At 54.9% G+C, this 21,956-nt stretch overlaps 2 protein-coding genes across 7 annotated transcripts; one reads left to right on the top strand and one right to left on the bottom strand.

The window, feature by feature from the left end:
• Positions 1-993: 993 nt before the first annotated feature.
• Positions 994-6,859, bottom strand: PIH1D1 (PIH1 domain containing 1). Of its 2 annotated transcripts, none has more exons than XM_014852299.3 (10): positions 6,707-6,859; positions 5,021-5,114; positions 4,620-4,686; positions 4,033-4,212; positions 2,838-2,899; positions 2,665-2,746; positions 2,089-2,218; positions 1,761-1,836; positions 1,261-1,404; positions 994-1,115 (listed from the first exon to the last, which is right to left on the bottom strand). In XM_014852299.3, exons 2-10 carry the CDS (start codon positions 5,108-5,110, stop codon positions 1,074-1,076), a joined length of 873 nt encoding a protein of 290 aa, XP_014707785.2. In that variant the 5' UTR covers positions 5,111-5,114; positions 6,707-6,859; the 3' UTR covers positions 994-1,073. The 2 variants fall into 2 exon arrangements, with proteins under 2 accessions (XP_014707785.2, XP_044615063.1); XM_044759128.2 differs by lacking the exon at positions 6,707-6,859 and adding an exon at positions 5,765-5,899.
• ALDH16A1 (aldehyde dehydrogenase 16 family member A1) lies at positions 5,990-21,729 on the top strand. 5 transcript variants are annotated; one of them, XM_070498172.1, is made up of 18 exons: positions 5,990-6,126; positions 7,659-7,833; positions 10,347-10,449; positions 11,100-11,226; positions 11,795-11,973; positions 12,060-12,137; positions 12,485-12,666; positions 12,753-12,905; positions 13,389-13,574; positions 14,049-14,144; positions 14,354-14,490; positions 14,657-14,762; positions 14,846-14,976; positions 15,308-15,475; positions 15,699-15,900; positions 20,018-20,203; positions 20,519-20,641; positions 21,155-21,729. In XM_070498172.1, the coding sequence occupies exons 2-18, from the start codon at positions 7,798-7,800 to the stop codon at positions 21,314-21,316; spliced, it is 2,355 nt and encodes a 784-aa protein (XP_070354273.1). In that variant the 5' UTR covers positions 5,990-6,126; positions 7,659-7,797; the 3' UTR covers positions 21,317-21,729. The 5 variants fall into 5 exon arrangements, with proteins under 5 accessions (XP_070354273.1, XP_070354275.1, XP_014707781.1 ...); XM_070498174.1 differs by lacking the exon at positions 12,060-12,137; XM_014852295.3 differs by lacking the exon at positions 7,659-7,833 and having other exon boundaries at positions 5,995-6,126.
• The last annotated feature ends 227 nt before the right edge of the window (positions 21,730-21,956 follow it).

Below are 21,956 nucleotides of genomic sequence, written 5' to 3' on the forward strand. Positions count from 1 at the left end.
ACCACGTTTGCTCCTTCAGAGGCACCACTCTATCCGATGTCATCCCCTACCTTTGCGCCTTCTCACCATCTACTCCCCCTCGCCCCCAATTCACTCCGTTCCAGCCACACCGACCTCCTTGCTGTCCTTCCAACATTTACCACTGAGGCTCCTCTATTTTCTCATCCTCCTAGGACTCGCTACGGAAGGAGAGGCTGTCGGCAATCATTCATTCATTCAATAAATATTGAGTTCCTACTGTATGTCAGGCATTGTCACACCACAGGGGACACAGCTTTGAGTGTAACCCTGGGTATTGGGGACCACCAGAGGAGGATTCTAACTCAGCCAGGAAAGATCAGAGAAGGCTGGAAATTTGAAAACCTTTCCAGGGAAAGCTCAATAAAAGGATGACGGGGGGTGCGGGGGTGGAGGGGTTAGTATCCGCAGCAGAGAAAATGATACTTGCAGAGTCGGGAAGTGGGAAAACAGTGATTGTGATGTGAATTACAGTTCCAGGAATGGGCAGCTTCTCAGTTCGAGGGGTAGGAAAGGCTAGAGATGATGGCGTGGGTCTGATCACCAAAGGGCTGGGGAAACGTCCCCTGTGAGGACAAGACGACTAGAAATGTCCTGGGTTGTATGGAACAAATTGTAAGTAAAGGGAACAGCAGAAACTAAAGTGCAAAAAAACCCGTGTGGTCAGAACACTGTTCAATGTGACTAGTCTGAATAAGAGAGAGGAAGAGGCCAAAATGAGGTGTGAAAGGGGCCAAACCACAGAGCCTGGAGGGTTGGGCTGAGGGGTTGGACCTTTTCCTGGGGGCGCTTGGGAGCCAAGGAGGGGCAGTGGACGGGGAGTGTGGGGAGAGACTGGAGGCACGGAGGCCAGAGAGAGGATGCAGGGGAGAGCGCGGGGCCTGAGCTGGGGCAGGGACCTCCACGGGCCTCCAGGGCTATGGTCCAATGTCCCTCTTCCTTCCCACTCCCCTGTACTCCCAGCCAGAGACAGAACAATGGAAACATCTTTTATTTCAATTTTAAAGAAGCTACCAGCCTCTTCTCCCCACTCGGAAAGATGGGCAGACAGCCGGTCAAGAAGGCACCGACAGAAGGGGCATTGCCACCATCAATTGCTGAGGAGAGAGAGGAAAGGGGAGGAGGATTCAGGACCCAGGAGTCCAGCCCCCAGCCCCCTCCTCCCTCAGACCCAGGAGTGCAGGTCCCCCAGTGTCCCCACTTCCCTGCACCTCCCCCTCTTCCCCCCATCACCCTAGGTACCCTTCTCTTCCGATGGAAGGCCGCCTTGCACTCGTCAGAGTTGATCCGCAGGGGGATGTAGGCATCCAGATGGTACAGCTGCTGGGGGCCCCCCACCACCAGGCGGTTCTCCCCAATCTCCAGCGACAGCCCCAGAGCTCCATCCTGGGGATGTGGTGGAATCAGCCCACCCTTCCCTTCCCAGCAACAGGGTGATAATAACATGAACCCGGGAGAGAAGCCTCGCATGTCGGGATACCATATTTAAAGGGTCTCATCTCCCAGGGGAGAGATGAGAGACAGTAATTACAGGTCTCCCAGAGTGAGCGCTTACAATGCTCTGGGCATCCTCGGGACACCGGAAGTGAGCCTGAGGGCCCCATGGGACAAGGAGGCCCCACGCTCAGAGGGCAGCAGTAGCCAGGCTCACACAGGTCCCGAAACAAGCCCAGATCACTCCTTCTCGGAGAACCCAGCCCTTGCAGACCTCATTCTCCCACTCTACTCCAGCGTGCACTCACCAGTTTGGGGAGGTCAATTTCAGCCAAGAGGAGATCAGGGGCTTCCAGCCAAAGGTTCAAGTGAGGCTTTTCAGGGCTTGGGAGGAACAAGACTCAGAATCACAAAGATCTGCCAGGTCTTTGCTGAGGCTGTTCCTTCTGCCTGCATGCTGTTCCCTCCTCTTCTCCCTCTCACCAGCCCTGCTGCCTCAGGATGGCTTCTCAGTGGGAGTTCTGCTCCTCCCCTCTCTGGGTTCCCAAAGCTCCAGGACACAGCCCGGCTATGGGGAGGGAGGGACTGCAAAGAGCGTTGGGGAAACAGGAGAGAGGGAACCCATCGAAGACCCACCTTTCCTCAGGTCGGAGGGAGTCGGAAGTGTACAGGTTCTCCAGCTCCTGGATCCGAGGACGCTGCCGGGACCGGATATTCTGCTGGGAGATGGAGCCCAGGAAAGCCCGGTTCTTCAACATGCGCCACTCTGCGGGGAAGGTGCGCAGGGTCAAAGGTCCCATGGGTCAGGGCTCCCATGGCTCCCTTAGGAGGTTCTACACTGGAAGAGCCTCCTGGGAGAGACTCCGACCCTCCGAGGATGCCAGGGACCTGACCACACCCTCAAGATTGGCTTTAGGAGCCCCGCCCACCTTGGCCCCGCCCTTCCAGGGGTATTAGCCAATAAAATCTGCCCCCTGGAGATACCGCTGGCTCCGTCCTTCACAGGCTCTCCAGACCCCGCCCCTTCCCAGGAATCCCGGGCCGGGCCCAGCCCCCGGGTTCACCTAGGGAAGCCTCGCCCTCTCCCCTGAATCCGCAGCCTAGGGGCTAAGAAAATCCTTGCCTGCACCAGCCCCACCTCTCCCAAAGTGGGAGACCTCTTCTCTCTCTTCTCCCTCTCCCCTGCCAGGTGGCCCAGGCCCTGCCCCCCACCTGGATTCAGCTGCAGGCTGTATTTGTCCTCAAGGCCCTCCCTGGCGATGGTGACCACGAGCTCTCGCAAGAAATCGCTGTTCTAGGAATGAGAAGCACAGAAGAGATGCGGGAGGGCTGGAGGTGGAGGAAGACGCCCCAGCCCAGGCCTCACCCGCAGCCCCGCCCCCAACCTGCATCCTCCGGTAGAAGTCGCTGTTGACAGCTACGTCGTAGGCGGTACAACCCTGGCCTTCTGCGGGGAGAGAAAGGGGGTGAGACCCCCAGGCCTCCATGGGAACGCCACCGCCCAGACACAGACACGAGGAAGAAACAATAAAGGACAGCAGCCACAAGAGTCAGAGAGATTCGGAGGCGATCAGGAAATGAGCACTCAAAACACGCATTTGCCAGTCTGGACTCTCATAACCAGTCTCCTCTCCAGCTCCAGCCTCTTCCCCTCTGGTCCTTCCCCACCGTGTCCCAGAGCTGACCCTGCCCCTCCCATGGCTCCCCGGTGCCCCCAGGCTAAGGTCTGAGTCCTTCAGCCTAGGCTGCAGGCCCTGTGTGGTCTACCCCTCCTACCTGGAAAGAAGCTCACTTCTCTAGCACCTCGTCCCTTTAAATTTCTTCCAAACACTCTTGATTACTGACCAGTCCAACTCAGTCATTCTGTCTGGATCCCTCTGTCCCCTCTGCCTAGAACTCTCTTCTCTGCCTTGGCCTGAAGAACACCTCTGGTTCTTTCAAATCTTATATCTGGAATTGCCTCCTCCAGGAAGCCTTCCCTGATCCCTCGGTGGGGTTTAGAGCTCTCTGCAGCGCAGCACCAATCACACCACATTGAAGTCCCATCTGTCTCCTTCGCCCTTGCCCAAGACTGGGAGTTTCTCACCGGCAAGTTCCGGGCTTGAGAAGTCCCTACTCCCCAGGGCACTGCCCAAAGCTTGGTCGCAGGAGACTTCAGGGGACATATGTGATTTGAAAAAACAACGATATAGACACAGAAATGCAACAGAGACAGAGGTCGACAAGGCGGAGACAGAGAGACAGGAAAGAAGGGAGGAGAAGAAAACAGGGATGAGAGCGAGAGCTGGCCCGGGACTACAGCCAGGAGATCCACTAATGAGTACACTGCCCAGCCGTCCCTCGCCCCAGGGTGGGGCAGGGAGAAGTGCCAGCCTGGCTAGGTGGGCAGAAGCAGGACTGCCCTATGCGGCAGGTGCTGGATGCCCAGGAGGCTAGGGATTCACCACGGGAGAAAGGATCAAATCAGAGGGGCCACATTTCTGGGTCCTGAGGGAGGAGGATCCTGGGCCCTGGATTTTTGGATCCTAGGGAAGAGAGGACCCAGGGGGCTGGATTCCTGGGTCCTCTGAGGGCACTGACTTGCATCCAGTTCGGCGTGAGGCTCTCCCAGACTCATAGGGATGCGAAACCCGGCTTGGTCCTCCTCCAGCATCTGAAGCAGCTCATCCTCGGTCACGTCAGCAGGAGGAGGGATGGAGGGCGAGTGGCAGATGTTGATGAAAACCTTCCCTTCCGATGAGTTGGTCTTTACGCAGAAACCTGGTGGGAATGGGTTTGTCCTGACCATCTGTCTCTGCATGGGGCTCAGTTTCTGTCCACGCACTCCTCGATCTCCGTCCGCCTTTTGATCTGTCCTCCTTTTTGGGTCTCGGTCCTCCATGTTCTGGTCCGTTCCCCTCCCTGCCCCTAGGATCTCTGATTCTCTTTCTATCTTTGAGCCGCTGTCCCCCTAGTCACTCGTGTCCTCCCCATCCTCTCTTTGGATCTTGGCCCCTTCCCTGCTCTCTCTGGGTCTCTTCACTCCACCCCACCCCCCACCCCCCACCAGGCCTCTGTGCTCTATTACTGTCTCTTTCCTCTCTCCTCTCTGTGTCCCCAGCCCCCAGTCTCTGTCCACCTCTCTCTGGGACTCTGTCCCTCCCTCTTTGGGTTTCTGCCTTCCTCACCAGGCTGAGGTTGGATCTGTGTTGACTCTGGTCTGCTTGTCTGGGCTTGCTGGAGCTCCTTGGAGGCCTGTGTGAAGGAAAACAACCTCTAGATGTGGCGTCTGAGTTATCAGACCCCTCCTTTGTTCTTCAAACGTTTATCGAGCGATTTTTATGTATTAGAGCTGTGCAGGGAATAAGACATACTATGTCCTTTTCCTCCTTTGAGGATCCCAAAGAACAACCCCAACCCCACTTTCGTTTCTTCCAGAACCTAGCAAACTGGGAGTTCAGCAACTACAATTCCATGTAAGGCCCAGTTGCCGCCCTACTGCATTCTGGGAACTGTAGTCCCATCTCTGAGCACTAAGGGAAAAACACCCCCCGAATACCCAGGGACCCAGGAGCTGGTCAGGGCGCACCTGCAGCAGCAGCTCCTCGAAACGCGCCGTCTCAGCGCCCATTGTCTCTGCCTCGCTTAGCTCCGGCACCAGCAGCCTCGAGTCCGCCATGGCCCTGGGGAAGAGACCTAGGCGTCCTCAGCAACCCCGACGTGGGGAACCTTCGCCGGGATCCGAACTCTGGGGCCTGCGGCCGGGCCCTCAACCGACTCCCGAGAGCCACTATTCTGTACGAAAATCTAAGAATCTGGCCTGAGACTACAATTCCACTCAGACCAGATACCGTCGTCAAATCCGTTGGGAGCCAATATCTCTACAAGCTCTCTAGGTCCTACCCGCCCCATGTGTAAATGACAGCCACTCTTCCGGCCTCTGCGCAAGCCACACTTCCGACTACCCGGACGTTCATTCGTCAATCCCGCAACCGCATGCGCGCTACTGACCAATCATGGCCTAAATCTGAAGCCCCGCCTCTCACCTCAACCAATCAAAACTAAATCCTGAGACTGCGCACTAAGTGCCACACTTCCTGTGTCGCTTAAAGCCACACTTCTCCCGACAAACACGTCTGTCCAACTAACGGGGCAATCAAGGCTGGCACACTTTCAAAACTTTAATTTCAATGTCCATCCTAAAAGACCCCCTTCTGATCTCTGAACTATCACTTCGTCCCAGAGCTAGAGTCGATTCTCTAGTAAACGTAATTTGGACTAAAAGCGGCACTTCCTGTCTCCCATATATGAACAGGGGGGCGAGAAGACACACCAGTACGGTCTGGAGTCCTCCTAACTATTTGCGAGGCGTCCACATTTTTGTTCCCTCTTCCCCCGCCGCTTTGAGGACCGCGCATGCTCCAAACTATATTCCCCCAGGCGGGCCTGTAGGCGGGGTCACCGGCTCCTAAGGCGGGGTTACGCTCTATCTCCGTAGCCCCGCCCCTGGGGCTGGAGTGGGTGGTGCCGACTTCGGACCCCAAGGTTCCCCTTTGGCAGAGAGCCCCGCAGTCCTTCGTGGAAAGCGGCTCAGGCCGGGTGATGGCTGCGGCGACGCGCACAGCGCCCCGCGCCAGAGAAATCTTCACCACGCTGGAGTACGGACCCGCGCCGGAGAGCCACGCATGCGCACTGGTGAGGCCCTGCCTGGCCACACTGCCTACACGTCCCCCCTCACCTTCCCCCCCCGTTCCAGGCCCTGTTTTGTGCGCGGACTCCCGTGATCCTCCGCGGCTGTTCAGCAGCCCCGCCTTAGACCCAGCCCTGGAGCATGTTCCCAGGAGCCCTTGCGGTGGCCGTCTCAGCCTTTTAGTCTCTTGCGTTGATTCTTAGGAGCTGTTGTGCTCCGCGCTGCAGAGCTCACGGAGGTGTTTCCCCGATTCCCCAGAACCCCCCCGAGAGGCTCCTGGGATTCCTCAGGGCCCCCTCAGGATCTCCCGTGATCCCCCGGGACTCCGAATTCCTCTGGGGCTCCGTGATCTTTCAAGGACACTCAGAACCCCCTCAGACCTCCCGCGTTTCCCCCAGAACATTCTGTGGCTCTCATGGTCCTCCAGGACCCCCCGCATTCCTGGGGGGCTCCCTTTATCACTCGGAGACCTTCGAAACCCCCGTAGAGCCCTCGTGATTTCTCAGGGCCCCCTCGATCCTTGCGGGGCTCCTATGATCTCGGGAACTCTCAACCCCAGAATACATCAGACCTTACTGTAATTACCTGCTGCCCCTCCGAAGACCCCCGTGGGGCTCCCCTGACCCCTCACGGCCTCTCAGAATGTCCCTTGGGGCTCCCGTGATTCTTCAGGGCCTCTTAAAATCCTCATGAGGATCCCGTGATCCCTCGTGGTTCTTCAGAACTTCCCTAAGACTCACATGACCCCTCAGCGTCTCCCAGAACCACCTTGGGGTTCCTTGGTGCATAAATAGGGTGCCTTGAATATTCTGTAGTTACCTAGACCCCTCAAAATCCCGCCGTGGGGCTCTCGTCATCCCACAGGGGCCTCTAGCACCCGGGCGTGGGAAGCTTGGGCTTCTCTTAATGGAGAGAAAAGGAGGCTGGAACTGTGGTCCAAGTGGAAGAAGATGAGGCCAGAGCCTGCGCGGGCTGTGGAGATGGAGAGGAGGGGATGAGGCAGAGATCCAGGAGAAACAGGGTATAGGGGATTGAGAGGGCAAGAACTGGGGTCTGGTCATGTGACTGCGTGGCTTTTCTGCCCCCACCCCATGGTGAACCTAGGAAGAGCCAGACTCAGGGGGGACAGAGGCTGAGCTTGGTTATCACATAATGAGTGTAAAGGACCTGGGGATAGCCTTGGGCTGTGGCAGGAGTCAAATGCCACTTGGGCCTGAACCTCAGATCTGGAAACGGACCTGGGAGTCACCCATGTAGAAAGAACCATGGGAGTGACCAGATTATCTAGAAATAGAGTGTAGACTCAGATAAGAGGATCTGGGATAAAGTACAGAGAATTCCCACACTTGGAGGTGAAGCTGAGCCCCCGTATTCAGAGGCCATGCCCCCACCACCATCCCAAGCCAAGGTGCCAGGGTCTCAGCCTTACAGTCTGTGGGCCAGACTCAACCCACAAACATTTTCTTTGGCCTGACCTTTATGTTTGAAAATGTGAATTAGCCAACAACTAATTCCGTGTAAACATCCGGGATTCCAGCTCCTCTTGAAAATCCAATCCTCAGAGTTGGCAAGCTTTGGCTCACATTTCCTGACAAAAATCATCTGGATCCAGTAGCGACTGTTTTTAGACAAGTCCTGAATTCCCAGTCTCCAGCAGGCCCCCTTCTCGCACTAATATGGCCTGGCAGCACCCTGCGGACATTCTTTTAGAGGTTTGTTTTTCTTTGGGGAAAGTTTTGCAAACTTCCGCAGAATACTGATTATTCTGAACTCCCGTTTACCCATCGCTCAACTTCAACAATTATCAACATTTGGTCTAATGTTGTATCTCTTTGTTTTCTCCCTTTTTTCTGGAGTGATTTTAATCCCAGTTGTCATGTTATTTTCCCATAAATATTGTAATCCTCATTTCTACGAGATAAGGGCTCATTTTGTAATGTAACCACCGTGCCATTTTCACACTTGGCAACATTAACAGTCCTTCTTCAATATCATCTAATGCCCAGCTCATGTTCATATATCCCCAACTATTTCAAAAATGTCTCTTTCCCTGGGTGGCAGGGGCGGCGGGCCAGGGGGGAGGTATGTTTGAATTTGAGACTTCTGGCTGACCATTTCATTTTAAAGATTTTATTTTTCCTTTTTCTCCAAAATCCCCCAGTACATAGTTGTGTGTTTTTAGTTGTGGGTCCTTCTAGTTGTGGCATGTGGGACACTGCCTCAGCGTGGCCTGATGAGTGGTGCCATATCTGCGCCCAGGATTTGAACTGGTGAAACCCTGGGCCGCCGAAGCAGAGCGCGAGAACTTAACCACTTGGCCATGGGGCCGGCCCCTGACAATTTCATTTTAAAGTAAGCAGGGTTAGAGAAAAATCGGGAGAATGTGGCATCGGGGAAGGTAAGAGAAAACAGAGTTTGTAGAAGGAAGGCGTGTCTTGGATTTAGCAAGGATTTAGGGAAGACAGGACCAGAGAGAGAGAGAAACATTTAGCAGACGTGGAGGCGAAATGCAATAAAATTAATGGAAAGTCTCGGGGCCCGCCCGGTGGCGCAGTGGTTAAGTGCGCACATTCCACTTCCGGGGCCCCAGGTTCGCTGGTTCGCATCCCGGGTGCGGACATGGCACCGCTTGGCAAAAGCCATGCTGTGGCAGGCGTCCCACGTATAAAATAGAGGAAGATGGGCATGGATGTTAGCTCAGGGCCAGTCTTCCTCAAAAAAAAAAAAAGAAAGTCTTAAGTCGTGCTGCTCTGAGCCTGTGACGTGTATTGGTCTATTTGATCCTCACCATGGCCCTGTGGAGTAGGGAGGGACTATGATTATCCTCATCTGCCAGTCAGCTCCCAGCTGGCTCAGCCAAGGCCAGGGTGTTCGAAGGCCCTGGCTAAGGTTGCACAGCAAGTAAGCACTGGGGCCACATTCAAACCTGGGCTGTGTGGCCCCTAACTCCAGGAACTCGATGCTAGGCTGCCCCTCCTGCAATGCCCGTGTGCTGTCTTGGCCTCAGTTAGATGCCTCACAGCCAAATAAGTTACACGTGGCAGGGTAGCATCAGCCCTGTGTCTTCAGTGAGGGTCCACGTTGCTCCCGCACGTGATGACAGCTGACAGCTGAGGTGGGAGGGAACGCCATCACACAGGTAGGCCTGGAAGCCACCTGGCATAGAAGGCATACATCCCGAAGAGAGCCTACTACCGCTTGATCCAGACTCCCGGGCATTGCTTCCAGGGTCCTGGCAAGGGGCGTGCCCCGTCCCAAGAATGCACAGCACTCCAGAAAGCCCCAGTGATCTGGCTTCCTACTGGATATTTACGGCGTCTTCCCAGTTTCCCCAGGCTAGGGACAGTGACCTGTCAGGGGTCGATGTTGCCTCAGAATGCAGCTGAATCGTATCAGGTTTCCAGGAAAATAGCAAGTTAACCTAAGGTCATTTCTCCGTGGAGGAGAAAAGGCTTTGTAACTGCCAAAGGGGATCTTCTATCCGCCACAAGACAAGCCAACAGTCGGGAGGCAAGATGGTAGGAGAGAAAGGGTCTTTTATTCCAGCTTGCCAGCAAGGGGGAAGATGGTGGACTCGTGTCCTAAAGAACCATCTTAAAGCTACAAAATTTTGAAGCAGTTTTGTGGACAAATGGGCTACAAAGGGGGGGTCTTGGGATGTTGACCATCTGGAGCTGTCATCCTTGAGACTACAGAACATTCCTTTCTCTCTTCACCCACGACGGATATCAGCAGAGGTTTTTTCCCGAAGGTCGTCACATCCCTGGAAAAGCTGAAAAAACAAAGTTATCGTCTTATCAGAATAAGGAGGTCTGTGTATAAGCCAAGCCTTCAAAAATAGAGAAGCAGATGTGTACTTTCCTAAGCTATGTGCGAACTGGAGCATTGCTAATGAGGAAAAGGGGGGTCTTGTTAGAGTCCCAACGTAGTTTCCCTCTATAAGATGGCTTCCCTTATGCTAACCATCGGCTGTATTTATCTTAAGCTATTTAGGTGGCACTAACAGTTTCATTCATCTTACATTCACGTTTATGTTTAAAAGCCAATAGGATACCCCTCATATGTTGCTGGTGGCAATGTGAAACAGTGCAGCTGCTGTGGAAAACAGTTTGGCGGTTCATCAATGTTACCCCTGGGGCTGCCGTTTGACCCAGACTCTGCATGGGGACTGAGCTCTCCCAGCTGCCTCCTAGACCCCTTTCCAAACTGTCCCCCTCTCCCCCAGGCCTGGCTGGACACCCAGGACCGGCACTTGGGTCACTATGTAAATGGAAAGTGGTTAAAGCCGGAACATAGGAATTCAGTGCCTTGCCAGGATCCCATCACAGGTATGAGGTGTCCCCAGTCATTCTGGGAGGGAGAGGTGTCTAGACCCCCAGCCGTACCCACCAACAACACCCCGTTCTCTTTGCTCAGGGCCCTGAGGGCAGGGAGCAACTGGTGAGAGGAGGAGGCTGAGATTTCCAGCTCTTTCTGATAATCAGCATCCTAATTATGGTCCCAATTCCCTGTGGATACTTTTTTTTTTTTTTTTAAAGATTTTATTATTTCCTTTTTCTCCCCAAAGCCCCCCCAGTACATAGTTGTATATTCTTCGTTGTGGGTTCTTCTAGTTGTGGTATGTGGGACGCTGCCTCAGCGTGGTCTGACGAGCAGTGCCATGTCCGCGCCCAGGATTCGAACCAACGAAACACTGGGCCGCCTGCAGCGGAGCGCGCGAACTTAACCACTCGGCCACAGGGCCAGCCCCCCCTGTGGATACTTTTTGAAGTCACTGTCTACTAAAATCCCTTTCTTGTCTGTGGGACCCAGCCAGAGCAATGACCGATAGATTTATCCCCATTTGTCAGAGGACAAAACTGAGACCCAGAGTAGGCTGGAGACAAACTTTACTGCCTTGGGATGCTACTGGGCTCCAGAAATCTCAGCCCCCTCCAGTTCTGACATGGGCTCCCTTCCCTCCCATTCATCTTCCCAGGAGAGAACTTGGCCAGTTGCCTCCAGGCCCAGGCGGAGGATGTGGCGGCAGCCGTGGAGGCAGCCAGGACCGCGTTGGAGAACTGGAGCACGCTCCCCGGAGCCCGTCGGGCCCAGCACCTGACCAGGTAATGTAGTTGAGATCTGGACCCCAGGAGGTGGGGAAGGACTTGGGAACAAAACTTTATTTCCCAATATCCCATTGAATTCATGGCAGCTAAGGCTCGTATTCCCAGCATGCCTTTGAGCCTTTAGCAACTAAAACATCTGTTTCCCACTATCCACTGGGACAGTAATGACAAAGCCTCTATTTCTCAGAATATCCTTGGGGCTCATCCGAGCTCCATTTCTCTGCAGCTCACCGGGACTGGTGGAGCCATTTTCCAGCACATTCTTGGGGCAGCTGGAGACAAAGATTCCATTTCCCAGAGTGCAATTGATATTATAGCCTAAGCCTCAATTTCCCAGCACCTTTGGGGGTTACAAGTGGCCAACATCTTTACACTGCACTCTCAAGTGTGGAGTGTTCCCAGACTACATTTCCCATGAATCTTTGGTGCCTTCCACCCCTAGTAAATGGTGGGGATGCCCCCAGGGTTTCATGGGAATTGTAGTCCAGGTATATGGGGCATGTTCCAGGCCTCCGCCAGGCTGAGGGATAGTGGGAAATGACTTTCCCACTTGTTTTCTCCACAGGCTGGCCAAGATGATCCAGAAGCACCAGCGCCTGCTGTGGACCCTGGAGTCCCTGGTTACTGGACGGGCCGTTCGAGAGGTTCGAGACAGGGATGTCCCGCTGGCCCAGCAGCTGCTCCAGTACCATGCAGTCCAGGCACACACCCAGGAGGAGGCGCTGGCAGGCTGGGAGCCCATGGGTGAGAAGCAGGAGTCCTGGCCCCCAGCCCCGGCCTCCCTTATGACCCATCGGTGCCTGCCCCAGTCCCCTCATTTGTTCTTGCAGGAGTAATTGGTCTCATTGTGCCACCCACATTCTCCTTCCTTGAGATGATGTGGAGGATTTGCCCTGCCCTGGCTGTGGGTAATTGATGGGCTGGGGCCTGGACTTCTGGGTCTGAAGGAGGAGGGGCTGGGAGCTGGACTCCTGGTCTGATGGAGGAGGGGCTGGGGCCTGGACCCCTGGGTCTGAGGGAGGAGGGGCTGGGGGCCTGGACTCCTGGGTCTGAGGGAGGAGGGGCTGGGGCTGGACCCCTGGGTCTGAGGGAGGAGGGGCTGGGGGCCTGGATCCCTGGGTCTGAGGGAGGAGGGGCTGGGTGCTGGACCCCTGGGTCTGACGGAGGAGGGGCTGGGGGCCTGGATCCCTGGGTCTGAGGGAGGAAGGGCTGGGGGCTGGGACTCCAGGATCCTTGAGCTGCCTACCTTCCCCAGGCTGCACTGTGGTGGTCCTCGTGCCCCCAGCCTCCCCGGCGCCCCTCCTCCTGGCCCAGCTGGCAGGAGAACTGGGCTCATTCCCAGGAATCCTCAACGTGATCAGTGGCCCTACCTCCCTGGGGCCAGTCCTGGCCTCCCAGCCTGGAGTCCAGAAGGTGGCCTTCTGTGGAGCCGTCGAGGTATTTTCAGGTCTGGGAGGGGGATGAGACACGGCTCTGGGGCTGGAAGGCTCTTCCCCGGGCTGAACCCTGCGGGGGTCCCACAGGAAGGACGTGCCCTTCGGCGGACCCTGGCGGGCCAGGGTCTCGAGCTGAGCCTGGCCCTGGGGGCCGAGTCGCTGCTGCTGCTGACGGAGGCAGCTGATGTGGACTCGGCTGTGGAGGGTGTTGTGGATGCAACCTGGTCCGACCGCAGCCAGGTAAGACCCGTGCACTCATGTCCCCTCGTGTCCTCAGGGCTGTGCATTCTGTCCAGACCTTGGGGCCCTGCGTCTCTGTTCATGTTCATTTTCAGTTCTTTGCATCCCAAAGCTCTATCTTTACACTGTCGCTTATGTGGGGCTCCTCATCACCCCAAGTTTCTGAATCCCCACATCCTGGCTCTCATGGTCTTACAGAGTCAGAGGCTCTGTATCTCTTATTCGTTAGGACTCTCTTCATTTTTCGGAGTATCCATGTCTCTCATTTTCCAACCTTTCTCTTCACTCTGAATCACCAACTTTCTGTAACTCCATCTCGTACCTGGGCTTCGGGGCCTCAGAGTCCCCAGGGTCCTCGGCCACTTTTCCCTGATCCCCCTTTAATGTGTTCATGTGTGTCCCTGAGTCTCGGCCCTCTGTGGGGACCTGTCCCCACCACATGGGCCCTGAGTTCACCTGCCCTGACACCCCTTTTCCTATCAGGGCGGCCTCAGGCTTCTCATACAGGAGTCTGTGTGGGATGAGACGATGACACGGCTCCAGGCACGGATGGGGCGGCTTCGGGTTGGCCGAGGGCTGGACGGGGCTGTGGACATGGGGGCCCGAGGGGCTGCCGCACGTGACTTGGCCCAGCGCTATGTGCGTGAGGCCCAGAGCCAGGGCGCACAGGTGAGCTGGGAGCAGAGACTCCGGGGTGCCGGCGAGGAGGGACCTGGAGGCCCGACTCCCAGGTCTGAGGGAGGAGGGGCTGGGGGCTGGACCTCTGGGTCTGAGGGAGGAGGGGCTGGGGGCTGGACTCCCGGGTCTGAGGGAGGAGAGGCTGGGGTCCCGGGTCTGAGGGAGGAGGGGCTGGGGTCCCGGACTCCCGGGTCTGAGGGAGGAGGGGCTGGGGGCTGGACTCCTGGGTCTGAGGGAGGAGGGGCTGGGGGCTGGACTCCTGGGTCTGAGGGAGGAGGGGCTGGGGGCCTGGACTCCTGGGTCTGAGGGAGGAGGGGCTGGGGGCCTGGACTCCCGGGTCTGAGGGAGGAGGGGTTGGGGCTGGGCTCCCCAGTCTGAGGGAGGAGGGGCTGGGGGCTGGGCTCCCGGGTCTGAGGGAGGAGGGGCTGGGGGTGGACTTCTCGATCTATGTCTCTTTCTCCCCAGGTATTCCAGGCTGGCGATGTGCCCTCAGACAGCCCATTCTATCCACCAACCTTGATCTCTGACCTGCCCCCAGCCTCCCCATGTGCCCAGACTGAGGTGAGCCCCGTAGGACCCCAGAGATCCTGTTCCATCCCCATGTCCTCAGCCTGATATGGGCAGCAGCACTCCAGCTGCGGAGGCTCCTGGGCTGGCCATTTGGCCTGGGTCTGGGGGCTGCTGACTACTCTCGGCTGGTCCCGCAGTGGGTGGGGTGTCAGAGGGAGGGGCTGGCCAGGCCGCCTGAACTCCCTCGTCACCCCTTCCAGGTGCCATGGCCTCTGGTGGTGGCCTCCCCATTCCGCACAGCCAAGGAGGCCCTGGCAGTGGCCAACGGGACGCCCCGAGGAGGCAGTGCCAGTGTGTGGAGCGAGAGGCTGGGGCAGGCCCTAGAGCTGGGCTACGGGTCAGTTGGCACCTGCAGGGGCCCAAGAAGCGGCCTGTTGGGATGGCCCAGCTTCAGTCTTGGTGTCCCCGCCTCTCTGTCTGGTCCCTCTCCCCACACTCTCTCTGATTCACTGCCTCCCTCAGCTTTCTCTTCTTCTCTCTGATGTCCCCCTCTGTCCCCACAGGCTCCGGATGGGAATAGTGTGGATCAATGCCCACGGTCTCAGAGACCCTGCCGTGCCCACAGGTGGCTGCAAGGAGAGTGGGTCTTCCTGGCACGGGGGCCCAGATGTGAGTGCCCCCTCCCCACCCATCCCACCCTTCCGTCCACCCTGTGGCCACCTTGCATCCTCTTGACACTGTCCCTCTCATAGGGTCTCTATGAGTATCTGCAGCCCTCAGGGACTCCTGCCCGGCAGCCCTCCCTTTCCGAGAATCTGAACTATGACACCTTTGGCCTTGCTGTCCCCTCCACCCTTCCAGCTGGGCCTGAAACAGGGCCCAGGTGAGCTGTTCCAGGGGCTGCAACGCCCAGAATCCGTGAGGGTGTGGACTGGGCGAGGGGAGGTTGTGGCCAACTGGCCTGGAGGGCAATTTGTTAGAGCCATCGAGGGGCTTGCTGAGGATTGCATTCAGGGTCTGATGCCTTCACCCCGACCCCTGATGAGAGTCTTAATTCTGTTAAGTGAAAGTCTGCTCTCCCAGAGACTCCTGGGGCCAGGGATTCGGGGTCCCCCAGAGGCTCGTGGGAGCTGGGGTGGTTCATCCAATGGGAGGCCATGGGCTCTGAGCAGCCCTGGCCCCAGGACCCAGCCTCACGCGTCACTTTGCTCCAGCCCAGCACCCCCCTATGGGCTTTTCGTGGGGGGCCGTTTCCAGGCTCCTGGGGCCCGGAGCTCCAGGCCCATCCAGGATTCCCACGGCAATCTCCATGGCTACGTGGCTGAGGGCGGAGCCAAGGACATCCGCGGTGCTGTGGAGGCTGCCCACCAGGCTGCCCCTGGGTAAGCGGGTCACACGGGAGAGCCCAGGGGTCGTGGGGCATCAGAGGGGGCAGTCTGGGACCCCCAAGGGCTGATGGGATGTGGGTCTGGCCCCTCACTCCCCTCCCCAGAAGGATGGGCTGTGGGGCCTGGACCCCCGGGGTAGGGGCTGCGGACAGAGGTGGGGCACCTGGGAAGAGCCGGGACCAGGATGCCGACCCCGATGTGCACTGTCCGCCCGCAGCTGGGTGGGCCAGTCGCCAGGGGCTCGGGCAGCCCTGCTGGGGGCCCTGGCGGCTGCGCTGGAGCGCAGGGAGTCCGCACTGGCCGCGAGGCTGGAGAGGCACGGAGTGGAGCTCAAGGTCGCCAAGGCCGAGGTGGAGCTGAGTGTGAGGCGGCTTCGGGCTTGGGGGGCCCGGGCCCAGGCCCAGGGCCACACCCTGCAGGTGAGAGGGGTCCGTGTGTGGGCAGCCAGGTGGGCGGTCTGCAGTGGGGTCAGAGCGGAGGCTCTGGAATGAGCAAGCCAGATGTGGGGTCCAGGCGCAGCCCCACTGGCTCCCAGCTGCATGGTCATCGGCAAGTGGCCTCACCTTTCTGCACCTTGATATTCTCATCTGTGTAATGGGCATATGGCTCACCTTATAGAGGAGCGTTTCAGATGGTTTTAAGTGACCCATTACTGGGCTGTAAAATCAATTTAGTGAGTTGGAACCGTGAATTTTTTCTCTTTTCTTTTCTTTTTTTTTTTTTTGGTGAGGAAGATTAGGCCTGAGCTAATATCCGCCACCAATCCTCCTCTTTTTGCTGAGGAAGACTGGCCCTGAGCTAACATCTGTGCCCATCTTCCTCTATTTTATATGTGGGACGCCTGCCACAGCATGGCTTGACGAGCAGTGTGTAGGTCCACACCCGGGATCCAAACCTGCAAACCCTGGGCTGCCCCAGGGGAGCATGTGAACTTAACCACTGTGCCAGGCCCCATGGCTTTTTTTTTTTTTTTTTAGAAAAAGAGAATAGGATAGAAAATAGAGAGTACATTGCACAGAGTATTCTTGGTGTGACTTTTGTTTCATTTATGTACATAATATGCAACTGCATATGGATACTGGGTTGGTGTGACCCATATGGCGGGTCCAGTGAAGAAGGCAGGAGGATTGAGCGACTCGGGCGATGGCATAGGAGTACTCAGGGATGGAGATAACAGAAAGATAGCAAGTCATGGGACCTGGGTCTCCTCCATGAATGATTGCAGTCATACAATTATATGACAGTATTGACCATGAGGAGTTGTGACGGAGACTAAATGAGTTGAGCACCTAAGGCCTGAGACGTAGCCAAAGGCTCACAAACTGTTTGCTTGTGGGTGGCCAATAAGCTCGTTAGTCATTGGAGAAATGCAACTCAAAACCGCGACGAGATATCATTATGCACCCATTAGGGTGGCGACATTCAAAAGACGGACCATAGCAAGTGTTGGTGAGAATGTGGAGGAACTGAGACTCTCGCACCCTGTGAGGTGGATGTAAGAGGGACGACCCCTTTGGAAAACAGTTTGTCAGTTTCTTAAAAAATGAAGTACACTCTTACCATATAACGCACCATGATTCCTAGTTATTTGTTTCAATAGACTTAATTTGTAGGTTTTATCCCAAAAGAACTGAAAGCATAGATTCCCTAGAAAGACTTACATACAGTTGTTTATAGCAGCATTATTCAGAGTAGCCAAAAACTGGAAGCAATCCAAATGTCCCTCGATAGGTTACTGGAGAAACGAGATGCGGTTCATCCACACAGTGGAATCCTGCTCGGCGGTCAAGGAATGTCCATGCTACAGCATGGATGAATCTCAAAATGACTGAGCTGGTGAAAGAAAGCAGATAAAAGACTGTATGATTCCGTATCTAGAAAGTTCTAGAAAACTCTAGAACATACAAACTAATAGAAAGCAGATCAGAGGTTGTCTGAGGACAGAGAGAGTTCAAATAGGGGCAGGAGGGAAGGATTACAAAGGGGCACGAGGAAATTTTGTGGGGTAAAGTTCATTATTATCTTTATCTTTTTTTTTTTTTTTAAGTCTTTTGTCCTCTTCTTCTTCTTTTTTTTTTTTTGGAAAGTTGGCCCTGAGCTAACATCTGTTGCCAATCTTCCTCTTTTTTTTTTTTATTGTGGTCTAAATAGTTTATAACGTTGTGAAATTTCAGTTGTACGTTAATATTTGTCAGACACGGTGTAAATGTGCCCCTTCATCCCTTTGCCCTCCCTCTCTCTCTTCCCCCTCATAACCACGAAATTTTTCTCTTTGTCCATGTGTTTGTTTATCTTCCACATATGAGTGGAATCATCTGGTGTTTGTCTTTCTCTGTCTGGCTAATTTTGCTTAACATCATACCCTCCGGGTCCATCCATGTTGATGCAAATGGGACAATTTCATCTTTTTTATGGCTGAGTAGTATTCCATTGTATATACATACCGCATCTTCTTTCCATTCATCCGTTGATGGGCACTTGGGTTGCTTCCACATCTTGGCTGTTGTGAATAATGCTGCAGTGAACATAGGGGTATATAAGTCTGTTTGGATTGTTGACTTCAAGTTCTTTGGATAGATACCCAGTAGTGGGATGGCTGGGTCATATGGTATTTCTATTTTTAATTTTTTGAGAAATCTCTGTACTATTTTCCATGGTGGCTGCACCAGTTTGCATTCCCACCAGCAGTGGATGAGGGTTCCCTTTTCTCCACACCCTGTGCAACATTTGTTATTTTTTGCCCTGGTCATTATAGCCATTCTAACGGGCAGAAGATGATATCTGAGTGTAGTTTTGATTTGCATTTCCCTGATGATTAGTGATGTTGAGCATCTTTTCACCTACTTATTGGCCATCTGTAGATCTTCTTTATAAAAATGTGTGTTCACGTCCTCTGCCCACTTTTTGATTGGGTTGTTTTTTTTTTTTTTGTAGTTCGGTTGTGTGAGCTCTTTATATATTATGGAGATTAACCCCTTATCGGATATATGATTTGCAAATATTTTCTCCCAGTTGGGGGGTTGTTTTTTCATTTTGATTCTGGTTTCCTTTTCCTTCCAGAAGCTCTTTAGTCTGATGAAGTCCCACTTGTTTATTTTTTCTTTTGTTTCCTTGTCCAAGGAGACACGGTATTTACAAAGATCCTTTTAAGGCTCGTGTCAAAGAGTGTACTGCCTGTATTTTCTTCCAGAAGTTTTATGGTTTCCAGTCTTACCTTCAAGTCTTTGGTCCACTTTGAGTTTATTTTTGTGTATGGAGAAACATAATGGTCAAGTTTCATCCTTTTGCCAGTTTTCCCAGCACCATTTATTGAAGAGACTTTCCTCTTTCTGTTGTATCTTCTTGGTTCCTGTGCTGAAGATTAGCTGACTGTAGACGTGTGGGTTTATTTCTGAGCTTTCAGTTCCGATCCATTGATCCGTGTGTCTGTTCTTGTACCAGTACCATGCTGTTTTGATTACTGTGGCTTCGTAATTTATTTTGAAGTCAGAGATTGCAATGCCTCCAGCCTTGTTCTTATTTCTCAGGATTGCTTTGGCTGTTTGGGGTCTTCTGTACCCCATATGAATGTTATCATTCTTTGTTCTCTTTCTGTGCAGAATGTCGTTGGGATTCTGATTCGGACCTCTTTTTTTTCCCTCCCCAAGGCCCCAGGGCATAGTTGTGTGTCCTAGTTGCAAGTCCTTCTAGTTCCTCTATGTGGGACGCTGCCACAGCATGGCTTGATGAGCAGCGTGTAGGTCCACACCCAGGATCCGAACCCACGAACCCTGGGCCCCCAAAGCAGAGCACGCGAACTTAACCACTTGGCCACAGGGCCAGCCCTGAAGTTCATTATCTTGATTGTAGTGGTTGGTTTCACATTTCTCAAAACCTATCAAATTGTACCCTTTATTTATTTATTTTGAATTTCTTTTGGGGAAGATTAGCCCTGAGCTAACATCCGGGCCCATCTTCCTCTACTTTATATGTGGGCCGCCTGCCACAGCATGGCTTGCCAAGCGGTGCCATGTCTGCACCCGGGATCCGAACCGGTGAACTCCGGGCTGGCAAAGCGGAATGTGTGAACTTAACCGCTGCACCACCAGGCTGGCCCCCAAATTGTACCCTTTAACGTGTGTGCAGTTCAGTGAATGTCAAATATATTCAATACAGCTTTCACAAAAAACATACACGCACAAACAAACCCATGGCCCAGGTTCTGAGCCCTCAACACACATTAACTCATTTCATCCTAACAACAAATCTCTGTTGTAGGCATTGTGATTAGCCTCACTTTAAAGATGGGAAACTAAGGCCCAGAGAGGTTAAGTAACTTGCCCAGGGTCACACAGCTGGTGAGTGACAGAGCCGGAACTTGAACCCAGCACCTAGCTCCAGAGTCTGTGCTCTGAACCATCACCTGTTACATTGCTATAGGAATTGTTATGAAGCGAAGATGGGGATGAGAGGAGAGAAGGGCGGGTGATGGAGGAGGCCCTGGGAGGACAGTCAGGCTCCCCTGTCCCGCCCTTGACCTCCTGCCTGTCCCTGCAGGTAGCAGAGCTGAGAGGTCCCGTGCTCAGGCTGAGGGAGCCGCTGGGTGTGCTGGCTATCGTGTGCCCGGACGAGTGGCCCCTGCTGGCCTTCGTGTCTCTGCTGGCCCCCGCCCTGGCCCACGGCAACACTGTGGTCTTGGTGCCCAGCGGGACCTGTCCCATCCCCGCCTTGGAGGTCTGCCAGGTACCGTCACTTGCCTTCCTGCCTGTCCACTGTGGCTCCCAGCAGCCCCAGGGCAGCAGACTGATGGAAGGTGCCCCCAGGCCCTCACAGAGCTCAGCTCTCCCCCCACCCCCTGGAGAACCCCAGTCCCAACATCCAAGCCTTCACTCCTTGTAGACCCAATGACCATTCTCTCTGGACCAGGACCCCAGCCCCACTTCTTCCGGGAGCCCATGGCCACTCCCCAGGTGCTCACACCTCGCCCTGCTCCCCTGCCCTTGGGCTCTCTCACTCTTTCCCTTGCCACCCTGGATGACCCACTCTCCGATCCCCTAGGATGTGGCCACCTTGTTGCCAGCAGGCCTGGTGAACGTGGTGACAGGCGACCGTGACCACCTGACCCGCTGCATGGCCTTGCACCAGGACGTCCAGGCCCTGTGGTATTTCGGATCTGTCCAGGTATGCTTTGTTTGCCTCTCCTCAGCATCTTTGGGAACATGGCGGCACCTGAACTCCCGTTGCTAAGGGGGAGAAACTCCTTGGCAACCAGGTTCTGAGGTCCTGCCCCGTTAGAGCCTGGTTGCTAAGGAAAAGGATCTCCTTAGCAACAGGGGCCTGAGACCCCACCCATCCCAAACACCTAATCTTATTGGACAACCCGTTGCTAAGGACCACATCCTAGCGACAAAGTCAGAAGCCCACAGTCCACCCTCTTAAACCTCCTTAACAAGAGCCTCGGGCCCCATTCCTTTGCATGTGGGCTGTCAACAGGGAGGAAATTCCCTAGCCACAAAGGTCAGCCCTGTTTCCCTCAGCATCTGGAAGTTTCTCTTGCTAGGAGCTGAGCAGTGTAGCCAGAGAGCCTAGGTCAAGCCTTGAGGCCCCTCCTCAGTAAGAGTCCTTGTTGCCAAGGCAGCAGCTGCTTAGCAACCAAGCCGCCGGAATTGCTGATGCCCCCTCTCCCCTCGCCAGGGCTCCCAGTTTGTGGAGTGGGCCTCAGCAGGAAACCTGAAGCCAGTGTGGGTGAACAGGGGCCTCCCGCGGGCCTGGGATCAGGACGCCGAGGGGGCAGGTCCGGAGCTGGGGCTGCGGGCAGCACAGACCAAGGCCCTGTGGCTGCCCATGGGAGACTGACGCCTGTGTACCGCCACCGCATCTTGGACGGAGGAGAGATGGGTGCAAACTGTCACCAGACGCCTGAAACTTTCCTCTTATGATGGTTCCCGTGCTCTCTAAGACACCCTGACCAACCTCGGCTGGGCTTCTGAGGGGAGGGAGACAGCAAGCTGCAACTTCTGGTCTCTTTGAGGCCATTTGAGTTCTGAGACTTGGCAGCCCAGTGGGCTGGCTCCAGAACCACACAGTGTTTATGAAACCGATAAGGGGACCTTGGAAGCCCCAGCCAAGGCCATGGGGCCTCTCGTCTCTTCTGGTCTGCTCCATCCGGTGGCTCCTGCTCTTTAACTTTGTCTCCTTCTGCATTGCCTCAGAATCCATAGGGTGCTGGTCTAAAATAAAATTCAGTAGCTCTCTGCAATAAAACAAAAGCCCTGGTATGTGACTTCTGCCAGTTTCCGCAGTGTAAATGCTCCCACCGCGTCAGATTTCAAGCTCCAGATAATTGAACAACCAAATGACAGAATTCCTGAATTTTTTTCTTCTTTTTGTTTTTGCTGAGGAAGATTTGCCCTGAGCTAACATCTGTGCCAGTCGTCTTCTGCTTTATATATGGGATGCTGCCACAGCATGGTTAATGAGCAGTGTGTGTATCTGC

Source organism: Equus asinus, chromosome 26 (genome assembly GCF_041296235.1).
Source record: "Equus asinus isolate D_3611 breed Donkey chromosome 26, EquAss-T2T_v2, whole genome shotgun sequence".
NCBI classification, from domain to species: Eukaryota; Metazoa; Chordata; class Mammalia; order Perissodactyla; family Equidae; genus Equus; species Equus asinus.